The 23,039-nt window shown below is 38.2% G+C and overlaps 1 protein-coding gene across 2 annotated transcripts in view; it reads left to right on the forward strand.

The window, feature by feature from the left end:
• CCDC178 (coiled-coil domain containing 178) overlaps positions 1-23,039 on the forward strand; it is a 152,151-nt gene that overhangs the window by 42,576 nt on the left and 86,536 nt on the right. For both annotated transcript variants that reach the window (XM_058176928.1, XM_058176927.1), the window contains 8 exons: positions 4,208-4,303; positions 4,803-4,939; positions 5,752-5,935; positions 6,948-7,010; positions 8,099-8,260; positions 9,287-9,400; positions 14,958-15,103; positions 17,752-17,911. In XM_058176928.1, coding sequence (XP_058032911.1) covers positions 4,208-4,303; positions 4,803-4,939; positions 5,752-5,935; positions 6,948-7,010; positions 8,099-8,260; positions 9,287-9,400; positions 14,958-15,103; positions 17,752-17,911 — 1,062 coding nt within the window. The remainder of the gene's footprint in view (positions 1-4,207; positions 4,304-4,802; positions 4,940-5,751; positions 5,936-6,947; positions 7,011-8,098; positions 8,261-9,286; positions 9,401-14,957; positions 15,104-17,751; positions 17,912-23,039) is intronic.

Raw genomic sequence — 23,039 nt, forward strand, 5'->3', positions numbered from 1 at the left:
GAATTAGTTGTTTAGCAGAGTAATGGCATTCAGGGAAAAACTATCCTTGTGTCTTGTTGTTCTGGTGTGCAGTGCCCTATAGTGTCATTTTGAGGGTAGAAGTTGAAACAATTTATGTCCAGGATATGAGGGGTCTATAGATATTTTCTCAGCCCTCTTTTTGACTCGTGCAGTATACAGGTCCTCAATGGAAGGCAGGTTGGTAGTAATTGTTTTTTCTGCAGTTCTAATTATCCTCTGAAGTCTGTGTCTGTCTTGTTGGGTTGCGGAACCAAACCAGACAGTTATAGAGGTGCAGATGACAGACTCAATAATTCCTTTGTAGATCTGTATCAGCAGCTCTTTGGGCAGTTTGAGCTTTCTGAGTTGGCGCAGAAAAAACATTCTTTGTTGTGCTTTTGATGATGTTTTTGATGCTAGATGTCCATTTTAACTCTTGAGATATGATAGAACCTAGAAACTTGAAGGTCTCTACGCTTGATACTGTGATACTATGTTTATCTAGTATTGTAAGAAGTGGTAATATAGGAGGGTTTCTCCGAAAATCTACCACCATTTCTATGGTTTTGAGTGTTTTTAGTTCAAGATTGTTCTGGTTGCACCACAAGGCTAGTTGTTCAATCTCCTGTCTGTATGCAGATTCATCATTGTCTTGAATGAGACCAATCACTGTTGTGTCATCTGCTTAGGCAACTTGCCTAAAAAAACTTAGGCAACTTGCAATCAACTAATAGATGTGTTACATAGTGCAGTGAAAATGTTTAATTAAAAATCACATACATTCCATTTTGCACATTCCAACATCAGTATCCAGCATGTTTTAGCAACTAGGGCCTACGGATCCCAACAGGTTCTAGTGGGGATAATATCAACCTTGTTTTACCCTTCCTCATGATAGTTGCCATTAAGTTGTTATATATAACAGATAATTAAAAATACAGACTTATTTATGAAATTAATCCCATTTAATGACACTTCCCAGTAAATGTTTACTGGAATATACATTTAGTCCTCTATAATTTTTATATTAATATAATTTTTATTGATACTGTAACTGTTCCTATGAGTGGAAATCAGCTAGCTAAAATGGCCTATCAATAATGAGAAGCAACACACAATTATTTCTGTTTCTCCCTGCTCTGCAGAGTTGAGAGAATTCACCTGAGTAATATAGGAAAGAGCTCCGTGAGGAAAGAAAGCTGAAAAGCTCCCCAGTTCACTTACAAGAATCTTTTCTCACTTTGTCAGTTTTCTTCTGTGAAACAAAACAAGGACAATTCAGGATTCAAAACAGGTGCAAACATATGTTTGTATCAAGTGATAAATTTATCTAGTCCAGCATTCCACTTCCTCAGTGGCAAACCAGATGTGTTTCATGGTGTTTGTCTATAAGCACAATAATATTGTCTCATTCACATTGCTCAACAAAGGGACGGTCTGGACCAAAATTGCGGTGACTCAGGGGAGGTGTCTGAGGGTGGTCTTGGTGACATTGTATGGGATGAGTTTGACCCTGTGGCTCCCGAGGACATGGACAGGTTGTTGGGTAGGTTGAATGCCACCACATGTTTACTGGACCCGTGCCCCTCCTGGTTGGTGCTGGCCACTCAGGAGGTGACACGAGGCTGGCTCCAGGCAATTATGAGCGCTTCTTTGGTGGAGGGAGTCTTCCCGGCTGCCTTGAAAGAGGCGGTGGTGAGACCCCTCCTCAAGAAGCCTTCCCTGGACCCGGCTGTTTTAGGTAATTATCGTCCGGTCTCCAACCTTTGCTTTGTGGCGAAGGTTGTAGAGAGTATGGTGGCATATCAGTTTCCTCTACACCTGGAGGAAACTGTCTATCTAGACCCGTTCCAGTCCGGTTTCCGGCCCGGTTACAGCACTGAGACGGCTTTGGTCGCGTTGGTGGATGATCTCTGGAGGGCCAGGGATAGGGGTTGTTCCTCTGCCCTGGTCCTATTAGACCTCTCAGCGGCTTTTGATACCATCGATCATGGTATCCTGCTGTGCCGGTTGGAGGGGTTGGGAGTGGGAGGCACCGTTCATCGGTGGTTCTCCTCCTATCTCTCTGATCGGTCGCAGACGGTGTTGACAGGGGGGCAGAGGTCAGCTCCGAGGCGCCTCACTTGTGGGGTGCCACTTCTGTTCAACATCTATATGAAGCCGCTGGGTGAGATCATCAGTGGCTTCGGTGTGAGGTACCAGCTGTACGCGGATGACACCCAGCTGTACTTTTCCACACCGGGCCACCCCAACGAAGCTATCGAAGTGCTGTCCCGGTGTCTGGAAGCTGTATGGGTCTGGATGGGGAGAAACAGGCTCAAGCTCAATCCCTCCAAGACAGAGTGGCTGTGGATGCCGGCATCCCGGTACAGTCAGCTGAGTCCACGGCTGACTGTTGGAGGCGAGTCATTGGCCCCAATGGAGAGGGTGCGCAACTTGGGCGTCCTCCTGGATGAACGGCTGTCTTTTGAAGATCATTTGACGGCCGTCTCCAGGAGAGCTTTTTACCAGGTTCGCCTGGTGCGCCAGTTGCGCCCTTTCTAGACCGGGATGCCCTATGCACGGTCACTCACGCCTCGTGACGCCTCGCCTGGATTACTGCAATGCTCTCTACATGGGGCTCCCCTTGAAGGGCATCCGGAGACTGCAGTTAGTTCAGAATGCGGCTGCGGGTGATAGAGGAGCCCCGTGGCTCCATGTGACACCTATCCTGCGCAGACTGCACTGGCTACCTGTGGCCTTCCGGTGCGCTTCAAGGTTTTGGTAACCATCTTTAAAGCGCCCATGGCATAGGGCCGGGTTACTTACGGGACCGCCTGCTGCTACCGAATACCTCTCACCGACCGTGCGCTCTCACAGAGAGGACTCCTCAGGGTGCCGTCAGCTAGGCAGTGTCGTCTGGCGACACCCAGGGAAGGGCCTTCTGTGGGGCTCCCACCTCTGGAACGAACTCCCCCCAGGACTTCGTCAACTTCCGGACCTCCAAACCTTCCGTCGTGAGCTTAAAACACATTTATTCATTTGCGCAGGACTGGACTAGATTTTAAATTTAGGTTGATTTTAATTGGTTTTAGTATTTATATCATTTTTAATTAATTTGGCTTTAGAATAAGTTTTTTAATTGTGATCTTAATTTGTATTTATATGTTTTTATTTGCCTGTGAACCGCCCTGAGTCCCTCGGGAGATAGGGCGGTATACAAATTTGATTAAATAAATAAATAAATAAATAAACTGTGTTTCAAAGGTATATCAGACCTTGAAGAGCTAGGAAAGGTCCAGAAGAGTTATAAAAGTAACAAAGAAGCTTGAGCAACTCTCCATGAGAAACTTCATAACTTCAGGAACATTTCAGCTTAGGACAGGATCAGGAGATTTATACACATATAATTTTTGTGATGATGTATAACATTATGTTTCATATAAAGAAATTATATATGAATAAAGTATCTATAAGAAGTGGGGTCATCGAATAAAGCTAAATGGTGAGAGATTCAAAACTGAGGAAAGGAAATCCTTCACAGAAATAATAGTTAAGTTTATTATTTATTTATTATTTATTTACATTTATATCCCGCCCTTCTCGAAGACTCAGGGTGGCTTACATTGTGTAAGGCAATAGTCTCATTCTATTTGTATATTTATATACAAAGTCAACTTATTATCCCCCCAACAATCTGGGTCCTCATTTTACCTACCTTATAAAGGATGGAAGGCTGAGTCAACCTTGGGCTTGGTGGGACTAGAACCTGCAGTAATTGCAAGCAGCTGTGTTTAATAACAGGCTTCTTACAGCCTGAGCCACACCGCGGCATAAAATATAATGACAGCTAGCAATTTAGATTAATTTTGAAGTTGATTCTATATATTTATAGAAGATATGGTTTAGTGGTTCATATTTTGAATACTAACATAAATATAATTAGGTTCCTTTTACATCCTTAGATAATTTCTTTTTATTTGTCTTCAAGATCCATCACGCAACAATTGTTCTTAATTTTTAAAGAATATTTTTCTAGTCTCTTAATCTTTTGTTTTTCCTTTTTATACCCACACTTTTACTAATGAAGCTAAATATGCACATACAGATTTTAAAAAGCTTTTCAGACAATAGAATTTTTTAAAAGACTATAATAATGTTACCATGAAATACATTTATGATATTGTTTCAAATCAATGTTAATTAAATAATGTATTTTTAATATTAGGAAAGGCGTTTGAAGTTGAAAATTTCAAGACAAGAAAGTGAAAACAGACAATTGCTGGATGAATTTCTCAAAGAAGTGAAGATTATGGAAAGCTCAGTAAGTTTTAGAATTCATATACCGTATATACTCGAATATAAGCCGATCCGAGTATAAGCCGAGGTCCCCAATTTTACCCCAAAAACTGGGGTAAACTGGGGACTCGAGTATAAGCCGAGGGTGGGAAATGAGGCACCTACCGGTTGGGGAAACCCTCCCTCCCTCAGCTGAGAAGGCTGGCGGCTCCCCCGCCCCGCCCTCTCACTGCACCGGCAGGGCTTCAGTCCGGTAAAATGTGAAAAAAAGAAAAAAAAAACCTCGAGTATAAGCCGTATATACTCGAGTATAAGCCGAGGGGCTTAAAAAAAAAAAAACTTGAGTATAAGCCGTATAGACCCGAGTATAAGCCGAGGGGACGTTTTTCAGCACAAAAAATGTGCTGAAAAACTCGGCTTATACTCGAGTATATACGGTATTTAAAAGGGTTTTCCATTCAACTCATGCCATATTAAATTATGTATTTTCATAATTATTTATATGCTATGTATACTATCTGTAGAAATCCAATAAAGAATCTGATCTACAAAAACTGAAGGATAAGCTTGCACATGATCTTCAACAGTTCACTAATTTGCAAAATGAAATCCAATATCTTAAAAATGAAAATGCCGGATTTATGTACAAATTCAGAGACAGGTAAGTGGCACCGTGTTAACACCTAATAAATTTACATTCTGAATAACTCCAATTCAACAGTATTTTATTTTTAGTCTTTTTATTCTCACCGAAGACATTTGAGCTGTATATAAATTAATTTGGAGAGATTAGATGATTTCTGTTGAACTTTATTGAATATATATTTAATTATATATTTAATTTATATGCAGAAAATTACCAGTGAGATAAAGGAAAATACAATGAATGTACAGACATATAAGTGTAAAAAAGGCAGTTGAAGAAGGATAGTATGGATAATATTTATATCTTAATAAAGAAACATAGAACAAGGTAACAGAAATGGAGCTGTTAGATTTTAGAGAAATATGTTAGGCATAACAAGTGGGATGTGATCATATCAAAATGTCAAACTAGAAATCATAAAAAACCAACTAATTTGCTAAACCATTATCTAAGAAAAATGTTCCCAAGTTTTGCTTCTATACCAGAGGAGTTAGTGTAATATTTGAAAAAGAGATAAATTTCTAGTTTAGCCTATAGTTCTTCCATTCAATTAATAATCATGTCCAGCCTGATTAGCATTTGAAGATGAATGTTCTAATTTCTCCACAACAAATAATGTTTACACTAATAATGGTAAATAATGTTTTATTCTCTTTTTATGTTAAAAAATAATTTTGAATTATGTCAGTGAACTCTCAATAATAAAAGATGAAGCAAGCTGTGGCATTTCTTTATAAAAGCATAACAAAATATGCAGCCTTTCTAAACTACTGAACTATTGAAAAATTGCTAATATTGTAAGAAGTTTTTAAATGTGTTTTAAACAGTGCAAGAAGGAAAATGGGATACCAATCAGAAATTCAGGTTTTGCAGAAAAATATTCGTAGGCTGGAAGAACATTTAAAAAAAGTAAATAAAGACCTTTATGCTGCTGAGTTGGCTTATGACGATGCCAAAACAAAACTGGAGGAACTGAACGAAGGCATTGGTAAAGAAAAATCACGTTTCAAGGTTGTTTAATACTGCTGAATTTGTACTAAGTTTAATTATAAGATATTAAATTATTACATTGAACAGAATAGAATATTACTGCATTAATCCAATTTTGTATTTAAAGTATTTTTTCTGGAAAAAAACAAGTTTTCAGTAATATTTATTTCATTTCTGTGAAAAACTTCATATGTTATTTTTTTTTTCTAGTTCCACAAGTCACTTTTTCTAGTATGTTTTTAACCATATTTTGCATTATTCTTTTCTATTGCACTGTATTGCATTATTCTTTTCTATTGCAAACCTAGGGACAAGCATCACTATTCAAGAGAGATATTTGCAGCTAAATACCCTGTTTCCCCCAAAATAAGACATTCCCTGATAATAAGCCCAATTGGGCTTTTGAGCACATGGCAGTAAGGCCAAGCGCTTATTTCAGGGTTCAAAAAAAATCTAAGACAGGGTCTTATTTTCGGGAAAACACGGTAGATTTTTACATCCATTGCTAATGAACAAGTAGATTGTATTCTTTATCCAACTTTGACAGGATGTCAAAATCTGCACCTAGCATAAGTAATCATTATATGTTACATTTCCTGTGACTTATAGTTGAATTTTACTAAGGTTTTTGATGATTTCAAATTTCTGTAATTGAAAATATGCTTCTTATAGAATTAAAAAGTTCTAGCACTTGCATTATTGAGACACTGTGTAATATCACTTACCTTTTCCAGTGCGCTGCTTGGATAATCCATGGATAGGGGGGGTGGCAGAAGGATCAGTTGGAATGCTTCATTAAAGTAATCCTGTAATATGGTATTAATAATTAAAACTATGTAGAAACAGTGACCCAAAAGTTAAGAATGCTACAGCCAGCCTTTAAACAGCATATGTTAATGGAATACTTAAACTGGCTAGTTAAAAAAGCAATCCAACTGACCCCTTTTCATCTGATTTGCAGATTATTTATTTTGTGGTAGTTTCTGTACTTTTTTGTCTACTATTGATTGCAATTGTTCTATTTATGTTATAGAATTTGGAAGAGAATATTAAAAAACAAATTAGAGATGAAATAAGTGCTTGGAAGCTGACTCAGGTAAGGAAAATAATTTTTAAAATATTAGTACAGATTTTTAAAAAAAATTATATTCACACAACCTCTTCTGTATAATTTATGGCATGATGTATGGGAAGATGAATGAATGCTAAGCTATACATAGACAGCATTAAGATCATTTTACTATACTAAGAGTACTTTAAAGAAGAGCTTATACAAAGCTGTTTTCTTGGGTGTCTATTTTTCTTGCCTTGCAGGGGAGGAACCATCATCCCTAGATGACCATATGATCAAATTGTATTTTTCTTTTTTAGCCATTAATGCAATCATTAGTACATCTCTTTTTTTCACTCTATCCCCTATTTATTCAGTTTGAAAGAGATTATCTAGAACATATTTTTACACTAGGGCTCAATCTAATAATATGTAAAAAAATGATACATGATTTATACAGAGAGGAGGATTTTTTTTCTTTTTTAATTTAAAGACATCTTTGAATTTAAATACAGGACAGCAAGTCTCATAGGCATCTGATAAAAATCAAGATGATGGGAAAAAAACAACAATGATTCAGTTTGGATATTGGAATCATTACAGCATTCCATTTGGATGCTCTAGGTTCCTGAAGTGTCTAATTTCCTCTATTGCCTACTATTCCATCCAGCATCCCAACAGAAAAGAAACATTGTGGCAGGCTGGCTATAAAGACATGACTTTTTGAAAAGCAATTGTTTTCTTCTGAAATTTGGAAAGGAAATACGCTGTCAACGTAATGATAATAGTAGCATATTTTCTGCCAGGAATCATGCAGTTTCAATTACAACTTCCATATTTCTAGTAACTTTGTAATTCAAAGTCTTTTTGCATTTTCTACCATCATTCCAGTTTGCTCACAGGAATTCATCATTTAAGAAATTCTTTAGAAAGCATACATCTTGAAGACTTTTAAAATTACCTTGAAAATGTGGTGGTACACTTAAAAATATAGTGTGTAAATATTAATTTTTTCATTCAATATCTCTCTCAGATATGTACTTTTGATAAAATCAGACTGTCTATTTTTGGATGTCTCCTTTTTGTTAAAGTACTTCAGTAAACGTTTTATAAACATTTTATTTTATAAACAGAAAAGACTTAAAGCACTACAAGCAGAGTTAGAAAGAAAGAAAAAGGAGCATGAGAAATTAATGGAAAAGATGAAGAGTAAATTAAGAAAATATGAGCAGCTTTCAGCTGAACAAGCAGAAATACTGGAAAAAAATAAAGACGTGCTCAAAGAACTTATGGAGGTAAGTTAAATAACATGTTGAAATATTGCTCCATAATACTTCCCTTGCTAAATTTTTTTGCATTTCCTTCACAGAATATAACTGAACACAAATTGGCATTTGGAATAAGTCAACATGTCAATATGAATTAAATGTAAAATAACTTCTCTGTGGCTATAATGGCTTCAGTGCTATGCAAAAAAAGAGATTGAAATAATTATATTTTCAAAATGGCACATTAATGTCAGTGAGTAATACTATCAGCTCTTCCCCAAGGAACAAAACTCAGTAGAATCAATGTGATAAAGACCAAATGGCTTATTAGAAATGTGGGAGCAAATGTACATGTTTATTTTTACTTGTACATATGTTTTAGTGAAAACCAGTATTATGTAAGCATCATCATTCTAAGAGTGAAACTTTTTATGTTTGATTACTTAATTGTTAATTTAAAATGTCCATCACTAAGATCAGTGCCGCCCTCTGTATTCCATGGCTTCTTGATTTGATTGGGGCCTAGGAATCTGAGCTGCTAAATTATTAGCTCATCTTACTCCAGAGGAAACATTGTAAGTTCAGTTTTGCAGCCAATATCTCCAAGTGGTGGAGTGAATGACATTCTACTGGTGGGAACTTTTCACTAATCCATCTGCTCAGCTGTAGTGATTTTCCCCATCTTTCCTGTAGCCATGATAACTTGCCAGGTTCCTCTGTCTTCCTCAGGCATTCTGAGGGGTGGCTTCATCATTTTCTTTACACTTTGGCAGGTTTTGTCCCCCACCCCATACATTGAAATGATAAGAGAAGATGAAAGTGGATTGTCAGTTAGTTCACTGCTTGTTTCTGTGTCTTTCCTTTTACCATCTGGAGGGAGCAACTGACTGACTCCATGGATGAATAAAGTTCAGTAGTGGAAACATTGGATAGAACTGTTGCTAAGGTTTTGAGAGACCTTACCAATGACTGTATGGAAGTGATAATGTTCAAAGGTATCAGACTTCATTTTGATTAGAGTCTATTACTCTTTTTTGCATTTGTATTTTTCAGAAAATAGCTGAATTAGATCAGAAGATCAAAGAACTTGATGACAAGGAGGAAAATGTAAAAAATGAATTAGAAAATAAAAAGAAATGTGCTCAGAAGCTATTAGATGATAAAAAGGTGAATGTGTTAATATTACCATCAATAAGTTTTGTTTATTTTCAAATGCTAAACCGATGCTTGTCCTCCCTTATCTTGAATATATCTAAACCTTTCTGAATGTGGTACATTATTCCTTTCCCCTTCTTAAATGAACCCAATCATATCCTTAATCTTGAGATGGAGTAAAATACAAATTCATGTTGGGGTCACTTCTATTTCTTTGGGGGACTTTGAAGAAAGGAAGGTAAAGATTAATATGAGGAAGAAAAAGTATTCAACTCTGATAGAAATAGCCTGCTGATTATACCTTTGCACAGCAGATGGCATCTTTTTGTAAATTATGGTAGATGTTTACTGCTGTGGTTGTCTGTATTAGCAAATGAGATATTCTGGCTATTATTATGAATACTGCGTTTGTATCAATGTATATATAATTGCAGGCCTTTGTATAAAATGTCTTATGTGTATTATTGTTGTGTTGCATTGGTTTTTATTGTGCATATTTGTAAATGATTGAAAAATTAATGTGGCTAACCAGGAGAGTTCATATCTATAATTTAATCAAAACAGTGCTTTTAATCTTACTCTAGAGTCCCTAATTCTTTTTTGAATAATAATAAGAACAACACCAGCATTAGCAAAAGTCCCTTGCACCCATGGGTAATTGGGTAAAATGGAGAATTACTGTATCACCTAATCCTAAAGTACAGTATAATGGAAAAAATGTAATCACAAATAAATCTAAAAGTAGTCAGGGATATTGTATATCTGAACACCCTTCATCCTATCACCTTTATCTGATAAGTGAAATTAGGCAAAATAAAAAAATGAACACATACTAAGCAGTATAAAATAAACCAGGAGATAGGAGAAAAGGAAATGTAACTAAACATAATTTATGTCAGTACTGTTCACAATACATATCCATATATTTTTATCCTTACAAACTATCCTTGCTTCTACCATGTCTATGGATCAGTTCTAACAAACTAATCAGCTACTATGTTTCATATGGTGCAAAAAAGATACAGTATTTTGCATTTCCTTTACAGGAAATTGCACAAATAGTGCACCAAAAACAAAGAAGGGTCTCTTGTATTACCATGTTAACTGGGAAAATACTTCCAGAACAACAATGAGAAATATCAGATCTTAAGGCAATAGTTGTTTGTTTGTTTGTTTGCTTGCTTGCTTGCTTACTAAATTTGTATGTCACCCAACCCACTATCAAGCAATGGGTGGTGAATAAAAGCACCTGTCATAAAAGCAAAAATGAAAAACATAAAAAAAATTAAATATTAAAATTAACAGAAATTAGGTACAATGGGGATGGGATCTTCTTAATCCATTAACCATCTTCAGCATGGAATGCCCCCATCAGGGTCCCAGGCCAATCAACAGAACCAGGTTTTGAGGCTCGTTACGAAGACCAAGAGGGTGGGGACAGATCTCACTCCAATAGGCACAATGTTCCAGAGGGTGGGAGCCATGCAGAAAAGGCCCTTCTCTTGGACTCTGCCAGTTGGAATTCCTTGACCAGCAATGTACTATAATTTACTTGGTAATGTACTATATAACAATATACTATAATTTACTTGGACTTCAATAAAGCATTTGATAAAATAGATCATAACCTACTACCAGATAAAGTAGAAAAATGTGGGTTAGACAGCACCACCACCAGATGGATTCGTAACTGGCTGACCAACCACACTCAACGTGTAGTCCTCAACGGAACTACATCCACATGGAGGGAAGTATGCAGTGGAGTACCCCAAGGCTCTGTTTTAGGCCCAGTACTCTTCAACATCTTCATCAATGACTTGGACGAGGGGATAGATGGGGAACTCATCAAATTTGCAGATGACATCAAGCTGGCAGGAATAGCCAACACTCCAGAAGATAGGCTCAAGAAAGATCTTGAAAGATTAGAATATTGGGTGCTATCTAACAAAATGAAATTCAACAGTGAAAAAACTAAGATTCTACATTTAGGCCAAAAAAACAAAATGCACAGGTACTGTATATGTGGTACCTTGCTCAATAGTAGTAACTGTGAGAGGGATCTTGGAGTCCTAGTGGACAACCATTTAGATATGAGCCAGCAGTGTGCAGCAGCTGCCAAAAAAGCCAACTGTTGTGACCCAGGTTCCTGGACCCGGACTCCTGGACTCGGATGATTCAGAAAGTGAGGGAGAAGACCTGGCAAGCCCTGTTTCTCTTGAGCCCTTTCCCTCCCTGGCACCCACTCAAAGGGAGAAGGAGGGGCCGGCAAGACCTGATTCCCTGGAGCCTTCTTCTGATTTGGCAACGCCCCAAGAACAGTTTTGGAGTGATGCAAGACTGCGCAGACGTGATCGGCGTGCGCAGCAGCGGAAGGGTTGGGGGAAAGCCAAGTCATAATTGTCATGCAGTGACATCTGCAGAGACTATAAATAGGAGGCGGGACTTCCTGGTTTTTTGTCTTGGACAAAGCAATGAATTGGCGCGGGCTAACTGTCTCAATGGAGGGAAGAATATATTCGTGAGTAATTCTGGCCTTATCTATAATTTCCTCGTTATCTCCAGAAACTTGGCAGGCCTGTGTGTAGACGTGGCCAGGAAATATATCTATGTAAATAAAAGGAGAAAAGAAGGCCTCTGACTGACTCTTTGCTGGGAGTATTGGGGGGAGGGAAACAGAACACCAACACAGTTCTGGGCCGCATAAACAGAGGGATAGAATCAAGATCACGTGAAGTGTTAATACCACTTTATAATGCCTTGGTAAGGCCACGCTTGGAATATTGCATTCAGTTTTGGTCGCCACGATGTAAAAAAGATGTTGAGACTCTAGAAAGAGTGCAGAGAAGAGCAACAAAGATGATTAGGGGACTGGAGGCTAAAACATATGAAGAACGGTTGCAGGAACTCGGTATGCCTAGTTTAATGAAAAGAAGGACTAGGGGAGACGTGATAGCAGTGTTCCAATATCTCAGGAATTGCCACAGAGAAGAGGGTATTCTCCAAAGAACCTGAGGGTAGAACAAGAAGCAATGGGTGGTGGAAACTAATCAAGGAGAGAAGCAACTTAGAACTAAGAGAAATTTCCTGACAGTTAGAACAATTAATCAGTGGAACAACTTGCCTGCAGAAGTTGTAAATGCTCCAACACTGGAATTTTTTAAAGAAAATGTTGGATAACCGTTTGTCTGAGATGGTGTAGGGTTTCCTGCCTGGGCAGGGGCTGGACTAGAAGACCTCCAAGGTCCCTTCCAACTCTGTTATTATTATCATGTCTGTAGCATGCCCCTTCTGCTGGAATGAGTTGAGCAGGCCAGTCCCATTGGGATGAGATAACTCCTAGGGTAACCTGGGGCCCATGCGAAAAAGCACTTTAAAAGTGATAACCAGCACCTTGAATGGGACCTGGAAATAAGCTGGTAATCAGTGCAGCTTGTTCAACAGTGGTGTTACATATCCACATGACTGCATTCTGTGCTAGCTTTAGCTTCCAAATATTCTTCAGGGGTCACATATGTAGAGCACATTGCAGTAATCCAAACACAAGATGACCTAGGCATGAGTGATTGAGTGCAAGAACTCATGATCCAGGAAAGGGCATAACTGGTGTACAACACAAACTTGGGCATAGGCTCTCCTAGTAATATCAATATCAATAATAATATTAATTTTGGAAAAAAAGAAAGAATCCATTATTAGGAAACATCATAACCCTCCTAATTCTATATCAAGTAAATTACGGGACCTTACGGGACCACCTACGGGACCGCCTACTGCTGCCGAATGCCTCCCAGCGACCCGTGCGCTCGCACAGAGAGGGACTTCTCAGGGTGCCGTCTGCCAAGCAATGTCGGCTGGTGGCCCCCAGGGGAAGGGCCTTCTCTGTGGGGGCTCCCACCCTCTGGAATGAACTCCCCCCAGGACTTCGTCAACTGCCTGACCTTCGGACCTTCCGCCGCAAGTTGAAGACTTACCTATTTATTCGTGCAGGACTGGCATAGAAATTTTAATAGTTTTTAATATTTGATATAAATTTTATGGGGTTTTTACGGTTTTAAATGGTTTTAATTTTGGCCTTATATCTAATAAGTTTTTTAACTATTGTTTTATTGTGTATATAATTGTTGTTTTATTTTGGCTGTGAACCACCCTGAGTCCTTCGGGAGAAGGGCGGTATAAAAATCCAATAAATCTAAATCTAATCTAAATCTAAATATTTTAAAATAATTGCATTGAATGTTGACTCATATTTAGATGTAGAATCTGGGATGCATTTTCTGGTGTAAGTCATGTAATTTATTGTTTTGCAAAAGTTCAATTTCCACATTTATTTCTGTGTTTGGTTTTTTTAAGTTTTTTATATTTCATATTACTAAATTAATTGCTATTATATTTTTATTCTGCCTTTATTACTTTATTTTGGTGACTTAAGGCATAAAGTTACTTAATATTCCTCCCTCTTCCTATTTTCTCCACAACAACAACCCTGTAAGTTGAATTGAGAGAGAGCGACTGGCCCAAAGTCACTCAGCCAGCGACTATTGCTATGTATTTTCAATAATTTTATCTAAAATATTTTATCATTTGCTCTGATCTCTATACCCTACTTGGCTCTTTTGGGTGGCATGACAGAGGGTGATTTGGATAAGAATTAATACCGTTCAGGGGGAGAGGTGATACCTTCTAACTTGTAAGAGGGAATGGTATGTATTCCCTCCTGAAGAGACCATTTTTCATTTGAGTATATTAGACAACTATGCAGTCCCCATGCAACTATGCTTTCTGGGAGGATTCTAAAGAAGATGTTAGGGCTTCAGAGAATTCTATAAGAAATGAATTATCTGGATCCACTTCAATAATCAAACCTGGGCATAGGCCTGAAACAGAATGGTAGATAACCATGGTCTGGAACTTGGTGGAGGGAGGTGGACCGCTCAATTAGACTTCTTTGTGATATTATTATTGACTGTGTTATTCTTCTGAATCACCTTTGAGGGATTTTGAGCTTTAGACATCATGTGAAAGTAATTCCATTCCTTCTTAAGTGGCAATTCTAGTCATTGATAATGGGAGATTAGTTAATAAGCCTCCGATATGGAATGTCTTTGAAGGTGACCCAGAAAGTACAACCACTGATTCAGTGATTAGACTAATGATGAGGGTAAGGAGTATAACACCAATGCTTCAGTAACTAAATTGGTTGCCAACCCCAGTTCAAACTATATGATTGACCGCCATATAGCTTCAGAATCATCTCTTCCAAGTAGATGGGGTCCACCTGTGCATTCTTCCTGATGATGAAGATCATTTCTTATATACTCATCATGTGAAACAATAATAAAAAGCACAGGAAAGACATATTGAGCAATGCACAAAAATGAAATTATCTCATTTGTAAAATATATTTCAAAACAATAACTGATTTAAACAAGTGTACCTTTACTGAAATTGTGTTACCTAACTTGCATTACATTTTCAACTGCAGTTATGAAAATAGTTCTGTTTTGGGATAAGTAATTTAATGCATCATTGCATGTAATTGTGCTTTTAAACCTTTTTTTTTAATTTTCAGGAGAAATATTTAGGCATTTCAAGCCAATTTACTAAAGTCAATGAGGAAATTGCACATTTACAAAAAGAAATTGCAAAATTAAATGCTTTAAGGAAAGGACAGGAAAACCAGGTAGACAATATAGAAAAATCTGTAGTCATTTTGAGGTAAGAATCACATTCCTATAAATAATGCATTGTGTTAAGTTGGGAGCAATGGAATGGGAGCTTTTAAAAATTTCTCACTCTGAGCCCACTGTCCCAGTCTCTTACATGGGTTCCCCAGCCCTCCCAAGGACATTCTGAGAGGAGCACAGTTTGACCCAGAGGGCAAAGAAAACTGAAAAGCTGTATTGTTGCCGTTTAAATACATACAAAAATATATGTATGAGAATGTTTTTCCTACCAACACAAAAATAGAGATAGGATTCCTGACAAAAAGGACAAGGGGAAAAGACAATACTGTACATGACATAAATTATACCTCAGAACAGATATAAATCAGATAACAGTTGCAAAACTTTTTAAAAATTCCAGTGATCACAAAGAATTTTATTTTATTTTGCTATAAAATTTTGTGAAATTGGATGCGTGCACAAACACACATGACTTACACACATTACACAAACATACACACACTACGTACACACACCATTTAATAAAATTTATTAAACATAAGGAAAACAACACCAGTATTACTATGTTTATGAAGTATTACTATGGTTCATATGTCCTCTCTGACATTTAACTAATGTATGATTAATACCACCTACATCTTTATCATCATATTACATGTGAAACCGGAGGATGTCTCAAGATATGAAGTATGTATATGAAATCATTTCAGTTTGTAAAAACTTCTTTGTGAAGAGTTGTAAATCACAGACATCTATGAAAAGCCAAGATTTTCTTAGAATGATAACATTTGCTTTGTGATATCACAGTCTCAGTTCCATCCATTATATACTTATGCATGACCCAAGTACAAAAGGGATGAAGTTTGTATTGTGAAAATCTGACTCATGTTTTATCATTTGCCCTGGGTACTGATGGTAAATAAGCTGTTTTCAAGAACTATAATCGTGGAATATTGTATAGGACAAAAACTGATCTTTCTTCTATTCCAAAAAAGTTAGAACCCTTTTTAAAACATTCCTGTATAACTAAACTATGCTTTTTATAGTTTTTATGCAGGCATAGAGGGACACCAACCAACAAACAGATACTGTATGTAAACATAATTGGATGAACAAGATTAGAATCAAATAGATTATATAATAAAACAAAAAATGAAGGCAATCCAGTCAACCAAGACATTTTCAGATGCAGATTGACGAACAGACTATGAATTGCTAGTTTCAAATATATAAAATTAAAGAAAGTAGATGTGCTAGCACATTTTAACCTGGAGGCCTTATAAACAGAATATAAGATCAATGTAAGATACATGGGCTTATATCATACAAATATGAATTAGAGGATCAGGAAAGAGCAATGATACCATGAAATCAAATACAGTCAACAATTAGGAGGAAAAACTAATAACTTTTCAGAAAAAGCTGAAGGAAATGTACTGATCTCAATCACAAATGTAAACAGGAAGAAAACAAGAACAATAAAATGAGAATATGTTGTTTTAAGATCAGGGAAATCACAGGAAATTTTATAACTAAATTAGGAATATTCAAGAGCAATCATATGATGGAGATTTTAAAAAAGATAGGAAGAAGCCTATTGTAAATTTAACAGTGGGGTTAGAGAATGACACATTTTAGAAGGGGAATATATTTGGGAGCTGCCTTCATTAGTAAGTGAGATAGATTAGCTGATGAACAGAAAAGCACTAAGCACAAAGGAAATGCCCACTGAAATTTTTAAAGACTCAGAAAAGGGGAAGTTAAAGTATTAACATCTCTCCTTCAACAAATATGGAACAGGCTTCGTGGCATACAGATTGGTTAAGATTGGTGCATATAGTGTACTTCTACCAAAAAAGAGGGATGCAAGTAAATGTATGGATTACTGAATCATTGCAGTGATTCTGCATGTAAGCAAAATTCTGCTTAAAATCTTGTATGAACTACAGAGCCATACATGCAGAGAGAGGATGGCAGATGAATTAACAAGTTTCAGAAAAAATAAAGGATTAAAAATAATCAGCTAATATATGATCAACAAGCAGGAACTTAATTTTTTTGGGATTCTGAGTCTCCTTGGCAAGATTGAGGAAATTAGGTATAACTACAGATATGTATGGATGGGCATTAACGAAATGTCCTTAGAAAAGCTAGTTACTCAATAGGGACAGCTCAAGATGGAAAACATTTCTTTGTGTACTGTAGTCACCAGGATCTGAACCTATTTGCTACTAACTAGAAGTTTTAACTACTGACAAGAATGTGTCCATTTTGTTACACTTCACAACTTTGTACTGCAGCTAAGCTGTGTGTATGTTTTGTTAAAGATTATGGCTTCAATCTATTAACTTTCACTTAAAATGTTTTAAGTGGTGCCAGTTGAGATACATATGTGACTCAGGTTCATGTGTTTTACATTATTATATAAATTTATATTCCATATCTATAAAATACCTTTGGAGGAGTGTGTGTATGTGTGTGTGTGTGTATGTGTGTATTTAGATTTAGCTGGGATTGCTACTGAAAAGAAATGGTCTAATAAACTGTACATGAACATTGCCCTTACACTTTTATAAAGCATCTCACTAGATTGCAATCACTATTTCCGCATGAGCAGTTTGCCTAATAGTTCTGAGTAATTTTTCATACAAGTAATGATATATTTTCTCTCCCTTAAAGAGAAAAATATACCAAAATAAAGTCCAAGGAAGATAATACTCAGAGATTAGTTGATTTTCTCCATGCCCGGCTGGATGCTGTTAGAAAAAAAATAACGACTGACAACAGAATATTTGATGAGCTGCTGTGGAATAGACAAAATGATTTGAAAATTAAGAAGGTTTGTGCTATTTACATTATTATTATGTTTCATTTTTCTTGATAAAATGAATATGTACTATAAATAAATTGATTTCCTTTTCTGAGAAAAGTATAGCAAACAATATATGGGCATTCTGATGAACCATCTTGGAAAAAAGAACATTAACCAAAAGACACGATGTCCTTCCAATGTGGACACTTGGTTCTTATTAATAGTTTCCCTATGAAAGTTCCATGTTTATGTAACATGTTTCTAACTAATGGTATATGGGAATGACCATGGCAAAGAAATACAACCAAACGACTTGTTGGAGAAAAGGCAACTGAGCTCATTAAAAATAAATGTGGGTGGGGCAAAGGGCTCAGAAGAGACCCTCTCTACTTTCTTGGGTTGTAAATGTGGGGGAGGGAGAACTTGCAAGTTTCTATTAAAATAGCTTTACAATAATGTAAAACTAGCTCATAGGTTGTGTTTCTTGTCTGGTCCACCTTATAAGCTGATACTAACAGAATTGAGACAAGGAGGACCATTAGATTTCATATGTGAAGCTCCAAGTGACACATTTAACATCTGTAGTCATGAAAACCTTTGAAAGGCTAGTGCTTTCCTACTTGAAAACCATCACGGATCCACTGTTAGACCCCTTGCAATTTGCATACCGAGCAAATAGATCAACAAATGATGCTGTTAATATGGCTCTGCACTACATCCTACAGCATCTTGAGTCTCCAAAGACCTATGCAAGGGTCTTTTTTGTAGACTTTAGTTCAGCATTCAATACCATCATTCCAGACATTCTTCTAACTAAGCTAAACCAGCTACAGGTACCGGAACAGACTTGTAAGTGGATCACAAGCTTCCTAACAAACAGGAAGCAGCAGGTGAAGCTAAGCAAGATTACATCAAATACCTGTACCATTAGCACAGGGGCCCCCCAAGGCTGTGTGCTCTCCCCACTTCTCTTCTCTCTGTATACCAATGACTGCATCTCCAATGATCCATCTGTTAAGCTACTGAAGTTCACAGATGACAAAACAGTGATTGGTCTCATTCGAGACAATGACGAATCCTCATATAGACGAGAGGTCAAACGACTAGCCTTGTGGTGCAACCAAAACAATCTGGAACTGAACACACTCAAAACCGTAGAAATGGTGGTAGACTTTAGGAGAAACCCTTCCATACTTCCACCTCTCACAATACTAGACAACACAGTATCAACAGTAGAAACCTTCAAATTTCTAGGTTCTATCATATCGCAAGATCTAAAATGGACAGCTAACATCAAAAACATCATTAAAAAAGGACAACAAAGAATGTTCTTTCTGTGTCAACTCAGTAAGCTCAAACTGCCCAAGGAGCTGCTAATTCAGTTCTACAGAGGAATTATTGAGTCTGTCATTTGCACCTCTATAACTGTCTGGTTCTGCAACCCAACAAGAAAAACACAGATTTCAGAGGATAATTAGAACTGCAGAAAAAATAATAACTTGTTGCTGGCAATCCTTATGATTTATATTGATATATTGACCATCAATTGTGTTGTAAATGTTGTACCTTGATGAACGTATCTTTTCTTTTATGTACACTGAGAGCATATGCACCAAGACAAATTCCTTGTGTGTCCAATCACACTTGGCCAATAAAAAAAAAATTCTATTCATAGGAGTTCCCATACAATGAGTTATGTAGCTGTATAATGCTGATACATATCCATACAAAAGTACCAGTACAAAGTTGATCATAGATGGAATATATGTGCAATCCTCAACATAGGACTAGAACTATAAGTATTTTTTTGTTTCAGCCAGATTGCTTAGTGGAGTTAATGAAGATGCTGTTGGTTGATCTAATCTTACCCAAGTCATAAACATACAGCCAGAGAGCATTCCTTGATCTTAAAATATGTATTGCATTTTCCTGTTCCAGAGAGTAAGAAATATAGTCTTCTAAAGAAAGTCCTGGTTGTTTTCCTTTGCAGTTTTTTCTCCTGAGACTATGTTTGGCATCTAAAATGGGTCCCTTAAGCTTTTTCAGAAAATGATTGACAAATTTATCTAAGCCCTTACAGAACCATGGTATGCATTGGATGAATTTTGTCCTGTCACTTTTTTTCTTACTAATCTACTTCACAAGCAAGGTATGGTAGTGAGAATGCGTTGTGGGATACTGAAGCAAATCTGTATCTTATACACTTGCATTATGCCATTGAATGGAGTTTGCATTGCATTGTGACTTTTGTCATTTGCCCCTCTTGCCTGCTTACAAAGTTGTTGGGACAAGAATAAAAATGAAAGGTGATCCTAAAGCTTTACAGAGATAAAATGAGAGATAATTCAAATCAACACATTAAAGATAAAAAATATTGTCCAGAACTTTTTGGAAAATTATTGTGGAACAGAATAGTTATCTTTCATTCTGTTAACAGTAGCCTCAATTGTATTTTAGATATTTCCACAAATAAAATGTGATTTTTATTTTCTCATACTGTAGATTTCTCCTTTGTATTTTAGTATACTAAAACTAAGGACGCAGTGGCTCAAAGACTAAGACAGCTGAGCTTGTTGATTGAAAGGTCAGCAGTTCGGCGGTTCGAATCCCTAGTGCTGCCGTGTAACGGGGTGAGCATCCTGTTACTAGTCCCAGCTTCTGCCAACCTAGCAGTTTCGAAAGCACGTAAAAATGCAAGTAGAAAAAACAGGGACCACCTTTGGTGGGAAGGTAACAGCGTTCTATGCGCCTTTGGCGTTGAGTCATGCCGGCCACATGACCACGGAGACATCTTCGGACAGCGCTGGCTCTTCAGCTTTGGAACGGAGATGAGCACTACCCTCTACAGTCGGCAACGACTAGCACGTATGTGCGAGGGGAACCTTTACCTTTATACTAAAACTACTATACTTTAGCAGCATAGAATGCAGATATTAGAATAAGGGAGAATGGTAGAACTTTTTGTTTCTGACACCTAATAATCTTTAATGAAATTTCTCTATATTTTTTTAGCCTTTATTTCTTCACCTAAGATGTTGCTATCAGGATGGGAAAGAGCAATGGAATGAAGTTCTTCCCATTTCCTAGTTAGCAGACTATGCTAAATTAGGAAAAATTGAAAATAACTATTTGATACCAGCTACTCTGCCTAATCATAGAAAACTATTTTAATATATAAGGAATAGTTACTGATACAGTCATTGTTATTGACATTCTGTTTTTCTTAGCAGTACAGATTAGGCAACATTAGAGTTTTCAATTTGTTTCTTTTTTAGCTTTATATTTTGCAAGAACAGTTTCTAAAGTCAAGAAGAATGTGGAATAATAAAAAAATACTGTCCGTCTTAAAGTTGAATTATCCATTATGCATGACATGTCGCAGAAATGTTATTATCTCCCTCTTTTTTTGTAAAGTATAAAACATTTGCTTCACATTTTTTTATCTAATCTCTATCATTTGCCAATCATATTATGTAACAAGGCAACATTAATGCACAATCCATTAACATATAATAGGACCTACCTAGTGGCATTGAGGGAAGCGAGACGTTGCTACTTCTCCTCCCTCATTGCATCGGCAGATAACCGCCCAGCCTCCCTGTTTCGGGTGACTCACTCTTTCCTTCAACAGAGGGAGCGGGATGACCCGTTGCAGGGACGTGCCGAGGAGTTTAGTGGTTATCTATACGATAAAATCATTCAGCTTCGGGATGGCCTGGATCAAAATTGGGTGGATCCAGGTGAGAAGTCGGAGAGCCATCTTGTTGAGACTGTTTGGGATGAGTTTGACCCTGTGGCTCCCGAGGACATGGACAGGTTATTGGGGAGGTTGAATGCCACCACATGTTTACTGGACCCGTGCCCCTCCTGGCTGGTACTGGCCACACAGGAGGTGACACGAGGCTGGCTCCAGGGGATTACTAATGCTTCTCTGTTGGAGGGGGTCTTTCCTGCCGCCTTGAAAGAGGCGGTGGTGAGACCTCTCCTCAAGAAGCCTTCCCTGGACCCAGCTGTTAGGTAATTATCGTCTGGTCTCCAACCTTTGCTTTGTGGCGAAAGTTGTAGAGAGTGTGGTGGCACGTCAATTACCTCGATACCTGGATGAAACTGTCTATCTAGACCCGTTCCAGTCCGGCTTTCGGCCCGGATACAGAATGGAGACAGCTTTGGTCGCGTTGGTGGATGATCTCTGGAGGGCCAGGGATAGGGGTTATTCCTCTGCCTTGGTCCTATTAGATCTCTCAGCGGCTTTTGATACCATCGACCATGGTATCTTGCTACACTGGTTGGAGGGATTGGGAGTGGGAGGCACCATTTATCGGTGGTTCTCCTCCTATCTCTCTGATCGGTCGCAGACGGTGTTGACGGGAGGGCAGAGGTCGACCCCGAGGCACCTCACTTGTGGGGTGCCGCAGGGGTCGATTCTCTCGCCCCTCCTGTTCAACATCTATATGAAGCCACTGGGTGAGATCATCAGTGGTTTCGGTGTGAGGTACCAACTGTACGCTGATGATACTCAGCTGTACTTTTCCACACCGGGCCACCCCAACGAAGCTATCGAAGTGCTGTCCTGGTGTCTGGAGGCCGTACGGGTCTGGATGGGGAGAAACAGGCTCAAGATCAATCCCTCCAAGACAGAGTGGCTGTGGATGCCGGCACCCCGGTACAGTCAGCTGCAGCCGCGGCTGACTGTTGGGGGCGAGTCATTGGCCCCAATGGAAAGGGTGCGCAACTTGGGCGTTCTCCTGGATGGACGGCTGTCTTTTGAAGACCATTTGGCCGTCTCCAGGAGAGCTTTTTACCAGGTTCGCCTGGTCCGCCAGTTGCGCCCCTTCCTAGACCGGGATGCCCTATGCACGGTCACTCATGCTCTCGTGACATCTCGCCTGGATTACTGCAATGCTCTCTACATGGGGCTTCCCTTGAAGAGCATCCGGAGGCTCCAGTTAGTCCAGAATGCGGCTGCGCGGGTGATAGAGGGAGCCCCTCGTGGCTCCCATGTGACACCACTCCTGCGCAGACTGCATTGGCTACCTGTGGCCTTTCGGGTGCGCTTCAAGGTTTTGGTAACTATCTTCAAAGCGCTCCATGGCTTAGGGCCGGGTTACCTAAGGGACCATCTGCTGCCACCGATTGCCTCCCACCGACCCGTGCG

Source organism: Ahaetulla prasina, chromosome 3 (genome assembly GCF_028640845.1).
Source record: "Ahaetulla prasina isolate Xishuangbanna chromosome 3, ASM2864084v1, whole genome shotgun sequence".
NCBI lineage: Eukaryota > Metazoa > Chordata > Lepidosauria > Squamata > Colubridae > Ahaetulla > Ahaetulla prasina.